This window comes from Aspergillus luchuensis, chromosome 2, assembly GCF_016861625.1.
Source record: "Aspergillus luchuensis IFO 4308 DNA, chromosome 2, nearly complete sequence".
Lineage (NCBI taxonomy): Eukaryota > Fungi > Ascomycota > Eurotiomycetes > Eurotiales > Aspergillaceae > Aspergillus > Aspergillus luchuensis.
Window position 1 is genome coordinate 3,741,784 of NC_054850.1, and position 17,595 is coordinate 3,759,378.

At 52.5% G+C, this 17,595-nt stretch overlaps 5 protein-coding genes across 5 annotated transcripts; 3 read left to right on the forward strand and 2 right to left on the reverse strand.

Annotated features, from left to right (window-relative positions):
* Window positions 1-520: 520 nt before the first annotated feature.
* AKAW2_21219S (uncharacterized protein) lies at window positions 521-989 on the forward strand (the record flags this gene model as incomplete). The annotated part of the gene is made up of 3 exons (XM_041686019.1): window positions 521-737; window positions 797-899; window positions 965-989. The coding sequence occupies 3 exons, from the start codon at window positions 521-523 to the stop codon at window positions 987-989; spliced, it is 345 nt and encodes a 114-aa protein (XP_041540045.1).
* Window positions 990-1,542: 553 nt separating this feature from the next.
* Window positions 1,543-2,765, forward strand: AKAW2_21220S (uncharacterized protein; the record flags this gene model as incomplete). Its single annotated transcript, XM_041686020.1, has 2 exons — window positions 1,543-2,039; window positions 2,630-2,765. The coding sequence occupies 2 exons, from the start codon at window positions 1,543-1,545 to the stop codon at window positions 2,763-2,765; spliced, it is 633 nt and encodes a 210-aa protein (XP_041540046.1).
* Window positions 2,766-3,311: 546 nt separating this feature from the next.
* AKAW2_21221A (uncharacterized protein) lies at window positions 3,312-7,615 on the reverse strand (the record flags this gene model as incomplete). The annotated part of the gene is made up of 3 exons (XM_041686021.1): window positions 3,312-4,344; window positions 4,397-6,074; window positions 7,159-7,615. 3 exons carry the CDS (start codon window positions 7,613-7,615, stop codon window positions 3,312-3,314), a joined length of 3,168 nt encoding a protein of 1,055 aa, XP_041540047.1.
* Window positions 7,616-9,700: 2,085 nt separating this feature from the next.
* AIM6_2 (uncharacterized protein) lies at window positions 9,701-11,106 on the reverse strand (the record flags this gene model as incomplete). Its single annotated transcript, XM_041686022.1, has 2 exons — window positions 9,701-10,778; window positions 10,838-11,106. 2 exons carry the CDS (start codon window positions 11,104-11,106, stop codon window positions 9,701-9,703), a joined length of 1,347 nt encoding a protein of 448 aa, XP_041540048.1.
* A 4,350-nt stretch (window positions 11,107-15,456) lies between these two features.
* On the forward strand, window positions 15,457-17,271 carry cpdS (putative serine carboxypeptidase (CpdS); the record flags this gene model as incomplete). Its single annotated transcript, XM_041686023.1, has 5 exons — window positions 15,457-15,631; window positions 15,686-15,831; window positions 15,887-16,307; window positions 16,374-17,096; window positions 17,174-17,271. 5 exons carry the CDS (start codon window positions 15,457-15,459, stop codon window positions 17,269-17,271), a joined length of 1,563 nt encoding a protein of 520 aa, XP_041540049.1.
* Between the last annotated feature and the right edge of the window lie 324 nt (window positions 17,272-17,595).

Genomic DNA, 17,595 nt, shown 5'->3' on the forward strand with positions numbered 1-17,595 from the left:
CCTAGTATGTCTCTGTTAAAGTGCAATGAATATCGTAGCTTCTATATCCTCAATGTGAGATAACTCGGTTTTTCTAAGTGATGTCTTAAGCCCTACAGCTTTGCTATCAGACTTTTGCAGCTAACAGATCAATATGAAGGAGACAGAGTATCTCAGGGTTGTAATAAATTCAAACCATTATAATATCACCACCTATATCTTAGAAACCTAAAATAAGGCGCTTTTATGTTTATAGTGACAAATTTGCAGCACCAAAATGTCAAAGTCAGCTACATCACAATAGCGACACATCTGACTCACCAGGGACAGCATCACCCCGTCATGATATACTATGGCATCATCACAACGGGATCTCCTATTCCTCATCACGAAACTACATTCCTTTCCTTTCTTTTCCTTTCCTTTACCATCATACTCTCTACCCCATCAAACCCACTACTTTAACCGCATCAACCGCGAACACCTCTGACCCTCAATATACTAAACAACCACCTCAAACTCACCTTATACTCCCAACAAAATGAAGTACACAGACGGCCAAGTCACCCACTACTCGTCCCAAATCATCGATCTAGAAGCCAACAACCATAGCCCATACACGGAAAACATCCCCTTGTCAACATATACCACTGCACCGACTCAGCCTTGTGACACCCCCTGGCCGGGAAGTACACAGGGCCAGACAACGGCTCAGGAGCAAACAAACGCTTTGGAACAGAGACCTACCCAATCATTTGGTAAGAAGCCCTCTTGATCTTGAGTTATGTAAGAAAGATCACGCTAACAAGCATCTCAGGAGCCGCAGAATGCTGTTGGGACTGTGGCAAGCTCTTCATGTTCATCACCGGTTTTGCGTTTCTAGGCTTTGTGATTATTGGGTTTTTCTATTGGGGCTTGTAGTGAGTATATACTCATTTGGTGTGACTGACCTTTGAGGTAGAATTCGTTGCTGATGATGTGATAGTGTGCCTATCTCCGTTACGACGTAGCCAAGACGATGCTTAGGGGTGACTTTGTGGATGAATGATGATTGGGATGGAACAGACCGAGTGTTTGAGTCGCTTGAGGGGAGGTGGATGACTTGCTGATATGTGTTTGTGATGTTGTTGATTTAGCGAATTTGTCACTTTGGGTTAGTGTTGGATTTGAGTGATATGCTTTTGAGAGAGTCTTTGCTCTACGTTGGTCAGATGTTACTGTTATACTGGCTGTGAGATGTTAGGAGTGTCTGCGAGGGAGATGTGAGTCTGCTTGAATGATACCCAGGTTACTTGTCAACAACTTCTAAGTTGAATTTTGAGAAAGTATACTATTGAAGTATAATAACCAGTAACCAGCATATTCCTAACAGTAGGGTTCAATACAACCTCACTCCATAGTCACATCTCAGCACCCACTCCACAACCTATACCACCTACCACCAAGCCCGGTATCCTCACCTCACTCCCTCCCCAGCCTTACCACCATACCCTATACCCTTCCTCCCCTCCCACTTCCAACATCTACAGCCCACCACCACCACAAAACACAACACCACCAACAATGTCCCCCCAAACTCCGCCAACACCTCCAACCCTCCAACAGCTCCTCGCCCGCCTCGCCCTCGCAAAGCGCCTCTTCCTCAAACCAAAACCCAGACGGCGCCGCACACAGCAAACCACCACCACCAAAAAGAAGCCTACAACTACTCCTCCCGCACGCGAATACTCCCTCCGCAAACGCCCTCCCCCAGTCACCACCCCAACTACCATCCTCACCTCCTGGCGCGACGAAGACGACAGCACCGACGACGACGACTACGACCCGCGAATCGAGCGAGCATACTTGAAACGCAAAAAGCCAGTGAAGCGAGCAAAAACATCCCCATCATCGGAGAATGGGAACTTGAGCCTCATCGTGAAGATCAAGATCAACATGGAGAGTGAAGCCGGGAAGGCTTTTCTGGATACGTTGGGGATGTATCAGGATGATGATAACGACCCGCTAATCGCCGACGAGGGACCTAGGGTTATAGGAGACGGAGAAGTAGCTGGGGAAATGTCATTCTCATCATCAGCATGCAAGCCATGCATCGAGACAGGGAGGCCATGTTCCATAATAACCAGCACACCATCCCTGAATGGTCAAGGACCAGACACAGTGATATCAAAGTACCCATGCGAACAATGCATCCAGGATACTATTATCTGTGAACCCATACCTACTACACTCCCCAATACCTACTACACAACAACAACAACAACAACAACTCTTCCAGAAATCAATAACACCCCCATAATCCAAACCATCACAACAATAACCACCTCCCTCACCCACCCCATAACCCTAACCCCAACATCCCAAACCTGCTCCTTCTGCCCTTCCCTCCCCTACAGCCTCTTCGGCCAGTACCAGCCTCCACGAACAATCTCCGTCTTACCAATTCTGCCCCGGGGAAATAAAGCAGGAGATTACATGGAACTTCACCCCCAGTTATCTACTACTACTTCTATAACACGCATATGCGTAACCTGTGCATTGGAACGATTGCGGATAATGCTGTGCGGTACACACACCCACACATTATCAACATTATCACCATCTTCAGAATCTTCAACTACATCCAAATCAACATCTGAATCCAGCTCAGCACCAACGACCCACAAAATCCTCCCACTAAAAGGCTACGACCCCAATACATTCGACTTTCAGGCCGCGTATACAAACCTCGCTTCATCATCATCATCATCTCTATCTTCAGCAAGTTCACTACAAACTACCACTAACCCCTGGTGTTCTCTGTGTCCGCATCCTGCGTTTTATGGATGTGCGAGATTGCAGAGTAGGGATGTATATCTGGAGGAGATTACTGAGCCTCAGGCGATGGGTGTCGGGTGTGGGTTGTTGCTTTGTGAGCGGTGTGAGGTGTTGATGCGGATGTATAAGGGGAAGGTGGAGGAGGTGGTGAGGAGGAATGAGGAGGAATGAGGAGGATGCGGTGAAGAATTATAGTACTACTGGTGGGGGTGGGGGTGGTATTGGAGGGAGTAGAGCGGATGTGGGGTTTTTGTTAAAGGGGGAGTGGCTTTGGAGGGTGTTTATGGGGGAAGGGGATTGTCTTCAGCGATCTTTTGGTGGTTCTTAGGGGATAGACAGTATTAATGGATGCATCGATCAGTTGACATTTGAATTAACTGGATTAAGCCAATATCCGTAGATTAAAGAGTTTCAGTTCGCCACGCCTCGCTAATACATAGAAAATTCCAACGCCGTCAGCTGCAGATACAGTCTTCCTGCAGTCGTACCAATGAACCTCGAGAAATTGCACCGAGTCAAGACACCTGCATCGACTCCTGTCCCTCCAGCGGCTTCCGTCGGGGAATTTGCACCCCGTTTCGCAGCTGCTCCAATTTGATCACTCCCGGTCCTGTGCAGATCCGTCCGGTCTGCATCAGATTGCGCAGGCGTTTGCGCCGCGCCTCGCCACTGCGCTCCTCACCACGCCCGACCCCTTCATCTACCCACTCGACTCGCTGCACCTTGAAGCTCATGCCGTCATGCGAGCCCTCCCAGGCTCGCGACTTCAATCCGAACAACACGCTGGAGTCATATCGCTCCAGCCGGGGGAGAATCAGCAGCGTAATATGCAGATCCTTGTCGTTTGGTGGCACTGGCGGCACCCGGGGTCGCTCGCCATCTTCCGCGCCAACATCTTGCGCCGTTTTAGGTGCATGCTGATACGTGTCCCTGATTTCCAGGTCCAGTAGATCTACATCCACGTCCTCACCCCAAGCACCACGGATGAATCCAGAATGGATTGCAGCCGCAACAGGGTCCGAGTCGTCTGTATACACGCCCGTGCCCCAGAGGGCGCGACGCGCGCAGATCTCCTCGCGATGGCTGGTGTCGATGCGGAAACGCGGCACACGGATTGTAAACGTGCAGTTCTCCTTGCCTTCAAAGCGAGGCAACGGAAGCGGTGTAGTCGTGTAACCGAACTTGGCACTTTCCAAGGTTGCCTTCTCGGTGGGTGCGCCGATCCGGGGCGCATACAAGGTCGAGCCTAGGTGGTGTCGAGGCAGATGGGCGACGCTCGACAGGAGTGGTTCGATAGTCACCACCGTGCGGGGCTCGCGCATAGGTGTGACAGCCGTATTCCCGGCCGGTCGGGGAGCATGATGGTGGTGATGATGGTGATGGTGGTGGTGATGTCCAAGGGCCTGCGCTGCGGCGGATGCGCTGCCTTCCCCGGGCGTGGCCGTTCGATGGAAGAAGTTTACCGAAGACAAGGGACGGCTAGAGCCAAGAGCGGCGGCGGCAGCAGCGGCAGCTTCTTCTTCTGGCTTATGGCGATGATGATGATGGCTGTGCACATTAGCATGGGTACTACAAACCTGAAGAATAGTGAAAAACGTACTGATGATGGTGGTGATGGAGATGCCGGCTCCGTCGACCGCGGGCACCCAGGGCGGCCGCCTCGCTCTCGGCGCGACCATCCTCGTCGCGCGACTTTCTCGATCGCTTCCCATTCGCTGAGCTAGGCCGAGCAATCTTAGGATCGTCTGTCTCCCCATTGCTGGACCGACCAGCCGCACTGTCGCGTTTGAACGGGCTCGGGGCCATGGGAGTCGAAGGACCACTGCCACCAGTGGTAGCAGTGACCCCTCCCACACCACTTCCAATCCCGGAGAAAACTCGGCCAAGCTCATTCTTAATTCCGGCCTCGCCCGCGGGACCCAGGATCTGAGCCTGGGCACCCTGCACCGCCTGGGGCAGCGGCGATGCGCGCCCCCCTCGTTTCGCATCTAATCCAACCCCGAGAAGGTTGCGATGCGCCATGAGTTCATCACTCCCTTTGCGTCGCTGGTCATCCGACGACGCGGAGTGAACGGCCGAGGGTGGGCCAGCGGACGAGGTGGGCGGAAAGGCGCGAGTCTCGGTCTGTAGCTTGCTGAGGTACGGCTGTTCGTGTGACGGAGGAGGCGGCTGATTGGGAGGGGGATGGACGGAAAGCGAGGGCTGTCGCGACCCTCCCAGCTGAGAGCCCAAAGACTTGGTGTAGCTCTGAATAGCGCCAAAGCCAAAACCGGGGCCCGCCTCCGGGACGGAAAACCGTTTCGTCTCAGGCGACGGGGGCTGGGACCGGCCCAAGTCCCAGGCAGACGCGCCTTGTTGGCGATGCGCTGCAGCCTCCCGGTCCCCGTAAGGCGGCCCGTACCGTGATGGAGGGTGAGACGCGGCCTTGGGTTCAGCCTCGTGCGCCATCGCACGTTCCCGTTCGCGGTGGGCCTGTTCCTCCGCGTGTCGATCCGCATATAGGCCTCCGTACCGGTGATGCTGGGCCTCATGGCCCATATATGATGCTGCTCGCTGATGCGCACCGGCAAATGGACCCTCTCCGGGCCCGGCCACGGCGACAGGCCGTGACAGCGGACTATATCCAGTGGTGCGAGGCGGCGGTTCGAGGTGCTGCGGCTGGCTGTTGGGACGAGGGGCGGGTCCGCTGAAACTCAAGCGGCGTGGTTCGTTATACGGGGCTTCGGCGGACGATATCTGGGGCGAGGGATGGGTGGAGCTGGGCTTGTCGGGATATTGCGACGATGGCGGGCCGCGGGACAAGCCACCGAATTTGGCCTGTTCTGTCATGGGCTGGGGAACACCGCCGGAGCCGGATCGGTATTGACGTGACGGCTGGTTCTTCGCAAAGGTCTTTTCGGGGGTCTGGGAGCGTCGGAAACCTGGGTATTCGAGCGGAGACGGACGCGCTGGCGCGGTCGGCGGGGACATGGCACCGGGGGCCGACGGTGGGTGGGCGTTCCCATACGGGGCGGACGAGACTGGAAGACGCGAAAAGATGGACGAAGAGCCTACATCCCGGCCTGGTCGGTCAGCGTCCGAGCCTAGCATGGACGATATCGACATGCTGCTCCCTGGACGGTGATGAGCCGGGTTGCTGGGAGGCTCACGCGACAAGAAGGGAGTGGACAGGGACGGAGCATTTCCCGTTTGGCCTCTGGAGGGATAGTGTTGGGGTGGTGAGGGAGGAGGCATACGTCGCGTCCCTAATGGCGGCGCAGCGGACTGCTCTTGGACACCTATGATAAGAGAAAAGTCGGAGTTAGCCAATATGTCCGATCAGCATAAACAACAGATACACTGCAAGAGAGAACAAGTGTGGTTGCAACAAGCAAGATAGCAAGGACATCAGGGGATTATTGCGCGAGTCCTACGACCTGCGACTCACCAGGGAACGCGGGACTGCCACTGCTGCCCAAGGACCTCCGGCGACCCTGGTCATGCGACGGGGGAGGATTCATGTCGCATGCAAAGGGGGAGAAGGGAGCTATAAGGGAACGCGACAATCAGGAAGGGACAAATAAGAGGTGAACCGGGAGGATAGTAGAATTAGGAAAGGTAAGCAAGCGGCAGGGGGGGAAGAAAGGGCCCGAGGGGGCGAAAAGAGAGGGAAGGGAGATGGGAGTGAAGGAGGGAGGAAGATGACGATGGCAGCAGCTGATGGGCGGCGAAGGAAGAAAGAATGGCGCGCGACAAGCAAAGCGAGTTCCGAACTGGGGCAGAACCCGTGACTCTGGGCCTGGACGAGCTCATGTCCGACACTAGTCCCACTTGGGAAGCGATGCCCTGGCATCCCGGACTAGCCCGGATCGGGTATAGCGCTCCCGAGGCTTCCTGGGCTGGAAGTCGATCAGGCGCCACAGACGCGCCGACTGCACCGCCCCTGATTGGCTCGCACTGCCGGGCACAAAGTTTGGGTTCCTTGTCGGAATCTGGCAGTGACGCTGGGATTGTAGTACGGATAAACAAATGCTGCAGCCGCGCCACACTGCACCCTCGCAGATGGCTAGACTCCGATCGAAGGAGGTTTTTTCTTCTTCTTTGCATCCTCCCAGTTCGGACAGCTTCTTCTCCTTCTCGCATCTTACTTGCTTCTAGTCATGCCTCCCAGAGGTCCAGTCATCGCGACGCGATCATGGTCTGACACTCCCGCATACCGGTCTCGTAGTCACATCCCAACATGGATAGAAATCAAGAAAACAAAAGACCCAAAACAAAAAAGAAGAGAGTACCGCATAAAAGCAGAGGATTATTTGGGGGTTATCGGGCAATTTAATATAACTTGAAGCGATATCATATCCGAAGAAAATGCAAGTTGCCTACCTTCACGATATACCACCCGACGTTCGGGCTTGTTGATGTGACTGACCGGGTAATGAGGGTCTGGACGATGTTCAGGCTCTCGATTACCCCCGGGAAGACTCTGCTCCTTCAGCGAGACATGGCTCGCCGCTGATGTGTGATACCCATTGCTCTCTGTCCGATATGCCGCATAGGCGTTCTCATGGGCGTATGAGACGGGAGGCACGGAGGTAGGGACCGAGGAGGGCGGGTAACTGTAGGTTGGGTTGATACCGGATCGAGGCATCTCGGGCTCGCGGCGATGGAAATGGTCGTAAAACATGCGTGGTGAGGAAGGGTGTGATGGTGGTGGAGGCCCGTAGGCGCGAGCTGGCGGCGCGGGGGGCGCAGCACGAGGGTCGTGGGCGACGACGCCCAACATGGACGGGTGCGTATGGTATGGATGATGAGGATGGTGTTTCTGAAAATCCATCATCATCTTCAGGGGAGGGGTGGATTGGGACGAATGGGGATTGCTGGCAGCATGAAGGTTTTGATTGATTGACTGGGGGTGAAGGAAAGAATTGGGTTGGGGTTCGGGCGCGGATGGTTGTCAGTCAGTCAGTCAGTTAAGGTAAGGTCGCGAAATGGCGGTAAAAGTTGAGTTTAATCGACCCCGAACGGGAGGGTGGGGAAGGAAGAAGAAAAACAGAACACGGAGATCTTCAGTCGGATCTGGTAGCCGTTTCAATTCAACCGGTGATAAGGGGAGGGGAGGATATGGAGGGCAAGTGGAGGAAGGGGAGGGAGAGGAATGGATATGAGAAATGGAACTAGAAGCAGCTCCGAAAGCTCTGTGGATGAATGGAGGGAGGGAGGAGAGAAAGGATGGAAGCACGCAGCGAAAAGCAGGAGAAGGGGAGGGAGAGAAAGAGGAAAAGACGAGTGGAGAGAGAGGAAGAGAGAGCGAGAGAGCGAGGGAACGGGACAGGAAGAGAATTAGGGAAAAACGGTGAGCGACGGAGCCAGGGAAACGGCGCAAGAGTTCCCTGTGAGGACACATCGGAGGGCTTTCAGGCCAATCAAGCGCATGCAAAAGAGCTGCTAGTCGGATCGATTTCAATCAGACGAAGCAGAAAGCAGAAAAGGACGAGCTCTCAACTTGAGTGTGTCGGAGAGGCTGCAAATCCAAGTTGGCCCGATGGGGCCGTCGTGGGAAAGCGGGGAAACCTGTGTGGATCCCTCCTTACAATTAATTCCTTTTGGACTTCCAACATACTTCCCTATTTTTTTTTTTATTAGTGTTCGATACATCACGGTTACAACTCTGACTTGCTACTACTTACTAACGATGCCCAATCCTTCAACCTGGCCACTCTTCCAGCAACCCTCCCCCCTCCCTCTCCACCCGATCGCTGCCCGTTGGCATCCATGCCATGCAGCCCGGCGACGTGTCATGCGTCCTTCCAGTGGATAATCTACTAGGCGGGTGGGTAACAAAAAAACACTTACATTTAATTATTATTATTATTCTCCCCCCAGATGTGCAGATTCCTCACGGACATTCAAGTATGAAGGCGACCTCCAGCATAACACAGACAATTAGAAAACAATTTTGAGATAAGGGAAAAGGGGAACTAATTAAAAGTCTTACTATCCCTACAACAATGACTGGCTAGTGGTTTTCGTTCCCTCCGCCTCAACCCGGCTAGCGACACACAATATACCAAGTATAGTAGCACTATACTTGTACACCCGTGCAGCCCGAAAGGCATGCTGCTGCTGTTGCTGCGACCTGCAGGATGGATTGGCACCCTGAAAGTATCAAGCATGGAGTACAGGCGCAGCAAGCAGCAGCCATGACTAATGACAGCAAGAAATGCCTCTTTATTTTTCCCCACCCTGCAATGTCTGAACCTGCCGATCCTGACCGATGTGACCCTCCTTTCTTGTTCCTCAGTCAGCACTATCAAGTAACTTATCTAGTTATAATAGTTAAATTTTCTTTCGATCGGATCTTATGCACTGTTGTGGCATTTGGAGGGGTGTAGGTCGAGGAAAAGAGAAATGTAGTATTAATGAGAACAAAGGAGGTCGGGGGATTTCAACTCACCATACACTTGTAATAATTACAGAGTACTACTGGATGCTGAAGATAAGGAAATCTATATGCAGAATGGGTAGCATAGTATACCATAACTGCTACATACTAGTCCACACCCCTCGGACGTGTCAGCGTACATTCTTCGGTTTAATCAATCATCCAGTTAATCTTGGCTCTGGATGATTGCAATGCTTAAATACCTGCCAAGGCATATACGTACTATGAGATCGATGGCATCCCCACATTGCTGATGATTTAAAGTCAAGCTCCCCTTGCATACCCCTTCTTTCATTTCGTTCATGTGGTCGGTGTCATCGCCACTCCTGACCATACCATGTAACAGACTAGTTGAGCTAGCACACTCCTGGGTCTTGAGCATTTACTGACGGAACAAATGTAATGTGCAGTACTGGGTATCATTTGCATTAATTCAAAGCACTAATCATTATCATAGAATAGTTTCTGCCTCACGGGACACAACTACTTGCCCCATGTCCTGGGAGGATGCAGCGGGTGGCTGGCGGCCGGAACGGTCCCCCGCGACCCGATGCTGAAGAATCGCCGCCAGCCCCGGCTAGCACACCCTGTCCAGTCCACCTCGATGAGATCGGCCCCCTCCTTCACCAAGATACGCCAGATAATGCGGCGCATCCCTTCCGAGTGGCACGGTATGCCTTCGTACCGAGCCAGCAACCCCTTTTGATGCGCGGTTTGCACTTGACTCTGGATCCTTTCGATCTGCTGTCGAGAAAATCGCCCGCGATGAGGCGATCCAATGGTCTCGGCAAAGTTGATGGAGGCACTGTACATTTGAAGCGCCTTGGTCAGAGACGGATCTTCGTCGGAGCGGGGAAAGGTCCCTGGTAAGCTCTGCTCAGATATTTCCAGTTCGTCTTCCGTCGAGGTCTGGACAGCAGCAGACTCTTCGACTTCTGTTACGACCGATTCATCCAAGAAGATGCTCTTGCCAACGCTCTCATGGTCGATGGAAAGACCATCAAGGTCCACTTGCTCTCGACCTGTCAAAACAACAGTAATAGGCCCTGGGACAACCTGCGTCCCATTTCGGTGGGTAAGATACCCACGTTCGCTGAGAAGCACTAGTTCAGATAAGAGACGAGGCCACATGTTGTCTGCAGAGGACCGGATCTCCAAATACAATTTGAATTGTAGTGAATCCTGTCCAAACAATCCTGTCGCGACCATGGAATCATGGTCAGGCTGAGCCTCAGATAAGCTCATAGCATCAAAGTGGTCCAAAAGTGGCTCCAGATACACCTTGCGCAGCGTGGACTCGTTCCTGAGGCTCGACAATGAAGAGCCTACAAGAATGTCATCGTCCTGTAGCCAGATATCGGCCTTGACTCCAGTACAGCCCGCCGCAAGGGAGTACTGAATGGAATTTGCATGAGCTCGTGGGTTATAGGATATACAAGCAGCTGACTGGCCTTCAAACTCTGCGGGCCAATGAATAAATCCCGATTGTGCATTGTACTGCTCGTGTAGGAAAAGATAGGAGACGCCGTATGGCAAGAGCGAGAGAAATTGAATCGCCACTCTAGAAGTGAGTTAGTAAGCCCTAATCGCGTGCCTACCGACAGCTGGTAGAAGACGTACAAGAACATCAAGAACAAACAGATCAGAGTAAGCGCGCGATCACTCCATCTCTTGGTCACTGCGGCACAGCATTTTCGAAGTACCCAAAGTACACCGGGACAACATTCCGTAGGATGAGAGCGCAACGGATGGTCCTCTAGCAACACCCACGAATAGGCATCGTACTCATCAGCACCGAGCAGGGGCTGGGTGCTACTCGCATCGCGGACGTTGACGTGGGTTGTGGCGGCCATTTGGCGGTCCCAAGTCGCCCACCCGACCTGCTGCATCTAGAAGGGGGTGGTGGAAGGCGATCGACGGGTAGATACCAGAGAACCCCGGACGGGGAGGTCGATGCGGTGAGTGAGAAGCAGGAGGGACGAGGATGGTCGGATTTAAAAGGGGGCAAAGCGTGACACGAAGGCAGGCCCAGACAGCAAGAGATCCATGGTCCTGTGCGACGTTGGGAGGGCAGAGTTAAGTAACATGCCGACGAGCACACGAGATGGAGAAAGTGGATGGGGGATGGGGATGATGATGATGTATAGCTCCAGAGCACGCCATTGTCGGCGGCGATGGTTCGGATGTTAGGGAGAAGCACCTCATGGAGATCCCGTCTGCGGTGAAGGGTACATGTCGGTCATGCCCATCATCTTGACTTTCTGACTATTGCTCCGACTGCAGCTGATTTGCAACCTCACTGGCTGAAAAAACAGTCCTTGCATTCAATGCATTGATTGCTATTGTTTCCCACGCTTCTTCCAGGGGCATGCTCACATGTTTGTGGTTGAAGAAGAGTAGACATGGAAGGATAGAAAGCATCAAGTCTGGGCACCTCGCGGAGCCCCGTTCCGAATATTCGCACCTCTCGTCTTGCGTGAGTTTAATTCATAAGGCCCCATTTATCTTGCGACTAGTGGCACTCCTACGGTAGCACCAGCTCCAATGGGCGGACGGACCATCCAATCATGATGATCCTATCCCCTCTCCCTCATGACGATCATCATCACTTATTGGTGCATCGGTGTGATGCAATCGGATGACTTATTGGGTGCTGCATGCCAATCCCGGCAATTGCAGGCCGGCTTCACTTTGATCATTTGTATCTTCATCAACGCCCCTCTTTTATCGGATGCTTGCACTGTCAATGGAAACTTGATAACGAGACTAACAGCTGGTTCCTTGGCTGAAGCCGAACCCCGATCACGTCCAGCAGCACCGGAAGCGGGCCAGGCACAGTAATGGACATACTTTCCCATCAGATCATTAAACTAAAGCCGCCGTCGCGTGTTAGCGTCGGGTCAATCACCCAGCATTGTTCAAGGGCATGATGCCACTAGCTGCCAAAGAGAGGGAACGCGTCCCAGCTCCCGACCGTGAAAGGGTGTGTGCCACAACGGTCGGTCCGTTGCTAACAAGGATTGGATAGTGATCACTTAGGAAAATTCGGTCGCAAATGATAAGATGGTAAGTTGAAGAATAGTTTTCGCAGGGCCTCACTCCTCCGGTCAACGGAGATAAGAGAACAGTCGGCGATCGAAGTTCGATCAGCGTGTCTGGTGCAAACAAAATCCAACAATGGGTTGTTCATGTCTAGCCCAACAGAGCCGAGAGTTTGGATTATGAAGCGATCCTTGAACCAATAGTTTAAGGTGTTCTCTCGATACGGACAAACCGGCCCCAGTTATCCGACTTGGACGATCTGCCTTTTGAGCCAGACTTTGGAGGTCTAAGCTTAGCAAAAGTCTCGATCGCAGCACAACGACCCTCTCCTGGCTCGCGAATCTATGAAGCCGCAACCATCACAGGGACAACTTGATGACCGTAAAGCGCTTCACGGAGCGCCATCGAGGCTGGAAGAACGCAATCGGATGAGAAAAGATGGAAGGCATATTCTTCTTACCCCGTCAAACGTGTCGGGCTTCGGACTCAGATGATCACTCAGTTCCGGTTATGCGGCGATACGGCGTGCATCTATTGCCCCATTTGGTCCATCAAAGTCGCCATGCTGCCCGCTAGTAACAGATATAGTAGACAATAATGAGTTGGGACTTCTATCAGGGCAGTGGTCTCAAGTGTCACCCGATCTCACACAACTGATTAAGGCCATAGTACTTTTTTTACAATAAAACGGCAAGGATGCATACTGCGGTTTCCCCTGTGATAGAAAAAGATCAGCCGAGTCAGCTAACACCACTGGGCAGCTTATATTTTCTTAGTAGTCTCCCTGCAGTTATACACACAACTTAGCTTTGTATATGCTAGTGCGAGTAGCACTTTCGTGCGAAGATTTCATGCGGTCGGTTGGCAAGTATGTCAAGACCTTTTGAATCCGTGGATGTAGGAGAGTCTCCATCTAACGGCAACTCTAGATGAATCAGGACTCACATCACGAACCGCTCATTACTCGGGGCTAATTGACCGACAACATAGGCCCTTGAGCACAGTCTCATTTCTTCCACCATGACTCCATAGGCTTCATCGCGTATCGTTCTATAATCAGCGTAAGATTGCGGGGAGTCTCGTTCCCCAATTTTTTGGGCCTTGTCCTGCAGCATGTCTTTCTCCATAAGGACGTTTATGAAGCCGATGCTGCGGTTCAGATAATCTCTGCCCTGGAACTGTCCTGGTTCCAGGTTCTTCGTTGTAAGCATCAAGACATTTCGTATGTACCTAGTCCATGTCAACGAAGCGGCATGCCACCAGCCAGGCACTTCGCGAACTGCCGATCTAGGGCCCTATTCCCCTGCATGATAGGCGATGGAGCCCGTACTGCTGTGAGCCAGTCAATAACTGCGATTGCTTTTTCCAAGACACGGGATCGTTTAGAAGTGCGCTTGCTTTTTCACCGAAGACGTCAAATTTGACGAAATGCCCATCATCTTCTGCGAGCCTCCGATTACTTACTCCCTACCAGTTGAACACTGTGATTGGGGGAGCTTGACTGAGCGGCCCGATAGTACATCCTTTTCCCCAAACCTTAGAGCATTAAAGTATATTCTGCAACCAAGCTGACTCACTGAAGCAATTGTCAATAACATTGTCGGTCGGCGAGGAATGCAGGTTGACACGATACAATAACGAAGCCGGGGGGGGGTCAACTCGAGACTGACAGCTTCATGCCTTCAGGTGTCTTCTAAAGAGAAAAATAAGTGAAAATATGAAAAGGCCGTGGTTTGTCCCATTTGCAGCGTCATGTGAGCGTAGCAGACTTGCTTTTGCCATTGCTGCCCACTCCTACTCCTGCGGATTTCAGACGCTCCCTAAATTCTCGAACTAATCCCCTGCTGTCTTTGACTATTACGATGCAATGCCTTGCAGATTGAGTTCAAGCTTTTCGAAAAAAAGAAAACAGATGGGTATTGTCTTGGAACGACTCTGATGGGCCTGCAGGTCGGAACAGCAGCTAACGGGGCACAATTGGATTTTGCAAGCATCACGAGCATCGCTTGAAACTGTTGATTATCAGCCAGCCACGCTGTAATTTGCTGCATGCAGATTTCTAGAAGGACTGTTTTTTGTGACAGAGCTAGTGGATGCCCGGGGTCGCTTCGAGACCCGTGCCCCAGATGGTTCAGCCAGCTACAGTCTACGGCGACTTGAATTGCCTACATGAAAGTTTGCAACTAGCGATGACCAACTTTTTAACTTTCACATGAGCATATTGGCTTGCTAGTTAAGCTCAAAGGTATGCTTTCGCAGTGTGTGACCGATGTTGACCGAGTGCAGCCGGTCCTAAATATGCTTCGGAGAATTGTTCATATGGTGCGTTGGAGACCACTTTCGTTCCCATTCTTCGCCAGCATAGCTTGTGCACTACTGAAGCTTACTGTTGAGGGAGGTACGATAGGGTTCCACATACACTAGGTTCTCGGTCGGTGATTGGTACGCTCGTGGGCCACGGGTTGTATCGGTGGTCCGGGGGAACAACCCAACCCTAAGGGACTATCAACAAAGAAGGAATGAATATTCTTGAGCCTTTCAGTGTCGGCAGGATGCCATTGCGAAGCCGACGCGAAGCGTGGCTGTGGCGTCATGACAATACGGAAGTGGAGGAAGCCTGCGTCGGTTACTTGGTATCCCTGCATATCCCCCGACCCGGTATCAGCACATCATCATTTGCCCTGATAAAGGCCAGTCATTCGACGTCGTCCTGAGCGAGCAGCTACCGGTAACCTCAAACCTACATCCTGGCGAGTGGATCAAGCTCAATTTCCTCATCATATAACTCCGCTTCGTGATTCGCAGGCGCGTTCCGCGACTAGATCGCCTAGTCGATGTCAGTATCCAGTTTCCTGCAGATCCGATGCTTCCTTCGACCACTTCAACTGCGGGCCAACGTTACCTCTCTCCAAACCCCGTCCGGCTCTCCGACGGCCTCCTCTTAATTCCCTCTCAAATCAAGCGGAGACCTGCCTGAATAGGGAGAGTGTCTCAATGAGCCCACACGCAATTCCCTCGCTTCCGCATGAGATGGGTCCATTGTTGGCAATGCTGCCTAATGTGCAAAAGGGCCGTCCTTGCCTCGGGGGAACTACATAAATAGGGACCATGCATGCCCCAACGATGGATGAAGTTCTCAGAATCCTCCGCTCAAGTGAGTTCTTTTCTCACACCAGTTTCGAGAGAGAATTCTCAATATGCGGATTACATCGGCATTTGCTTCGTTGCTACTGGTCGGCACGGCCGCCAGTCTTCAGAATCCCCATCGTCGGGCTGTTCCGCCCCCTCTCACACATCGCAGCATAGCGTCTCGCGCCGTACCCGTTGAGCGCCGATCCAACGACTTTGAGTATTTGACAAACAAGACTGCAAGTGCGTCATACCGTCACTAACCGCATATCTCCGTCTTACTAATTTCAATTGCAGGATTCCTCGTCAATGGCACGAGCATCCCCGAAGTCGATTTCGACGTCGGCGAGTCCTACGCCGGTCTTCTCCCCAATACGCCGACTGGAAATTCCAGCCTGTTCTTCTGGTTTTTCCCCTCGCAGAACCCAGAGGCCAGCGATGAGGTTAGTGGTTGTTCAATCTCTCGGTCTTGCCTCAGCGGGCTAATATTTGACAAAGATCACCATCTGGCTCAACGGTGGCCCCGGCTGTAGTTCCCTAGATGGCCTGCTTCAAGAAAATGGCCCTTTCCTCTGGCAGCCCGGCACTTACAAGCCCGTCCCCAATCCATACTCATGGACCAACCTCACCAACGTGGTCTACATTGACCAACCCGCCGGCACAGGCTTCTCCCCTGGCCCGTCGACGGTCAACGACGAGGAAGACGTGGCTGCCCAATTTAACAGCTGGTTCAAGCACTTCGTCGACACTTTCGACCTGCACGGCCGCAAGGTCTACATCACCGGCGAAAGCTACGCGGGCATGTACGTTCCTTACATTGCCGACGCCATGCTGAACGAGGAGGATACAACCTACTTCAACTTGAAGGGTATCCAAATCAACGACCCGTCCATCAACAGCGACTCGGTGATGATGTACTGTATGTTTCCCCTCGTATACCTCATAATCCACCACCAACACCATCACTAACCACATCACCCACCAGCCCCGGCTGTCCGCCATCTCAACCACTACAACAACATCTTCCGACTAAACTCCACCTTCCTCTCCTACATCAACGCCAAAGCCGACAAGTGCGGCTACAACGCCTTCCTCGACAAGGCCATCACCTACCCCCCTCCCAGCCCCTTCCCCACGGCTCCCGAAATCACCGAAGACTGCCAAGTCTGGGATGAAGTCGTCATGGCCGCCTACGACATCAACCCCTGCTTCAACTACTACCACCTGATCGACTTCTGCCCCTACCTGTGGGACGTGCTCGGCTTCCCCTCCCTCGGCACCGGCCCGGACAACTACTTCAACCGCTCCGACGTCCAGAAGATCCTGCACGTCCCTCCGACCGACTACTCCGTGTGTTCGGAGACCGTCATCTTCGCCAACGGCGACGGCAGTGACCCCAGTTCCTGGGGTCCCCTACCCAGCGTCATCGAACGCACTAACAACACTATCATCGGCCACGGCTGGCTCGATTACCTCCTCTTCTTGAACGGCTCCCTCGCCACCATCCAGAACATGACCTGGAACGGTAAGCAAGGGTTCCAAAGTCCCCCGGTGGAACCGCTCTTCGTTCCTTACCACTACGGTCTGGCTGAGCTGTACTGGGGTGATGAGCCCGACCCGTATAACCTTGATGCCGGTGCCGGGTACCTGGGTACGGCGCATACCGAGCGTGGGCTTACTTTCAGCTCGGTATATTTGTCCGGTCATGGTAAGTTCATCCTATCCCCTTCGAACAAAGTATAATGATCGTTGAAAGAGTGCTGATTGTTCTTTCCCTCGTGATAGAAATCCCGCAGTATGTTCCTGGTGCGGCTTATCGCCAGTTGGAGTTCTTGCTTGGTAGAATTGATAGTCTTTCTGCGAAGGGGGACTATACCTCTTAACTTTCAGTTGATGGAGACCCAAAAGATGATCAGGACGTGATTGGATGGTTTTAGATGGGAATGCGTGCACATATGAGATGAGATGATGTATCAATGAGGGTCTGATGACTTGTACATATGTAGATGGGTAGTTAAAAAGGAAATTATAGGATAGGGTATGCGACATATCATGGAATGTATGTACACCAACCACGTGGGTTCAGTCAAGGGGCTTACTGCAGTTTCATCCGAATCCGCGTATAACCGGTATTGAGCACACAGCCTCCTGTTCGTCATATGATGACTAGTACTGCCTGTATTTAATTCTTACAGTTGCCAAGTTTG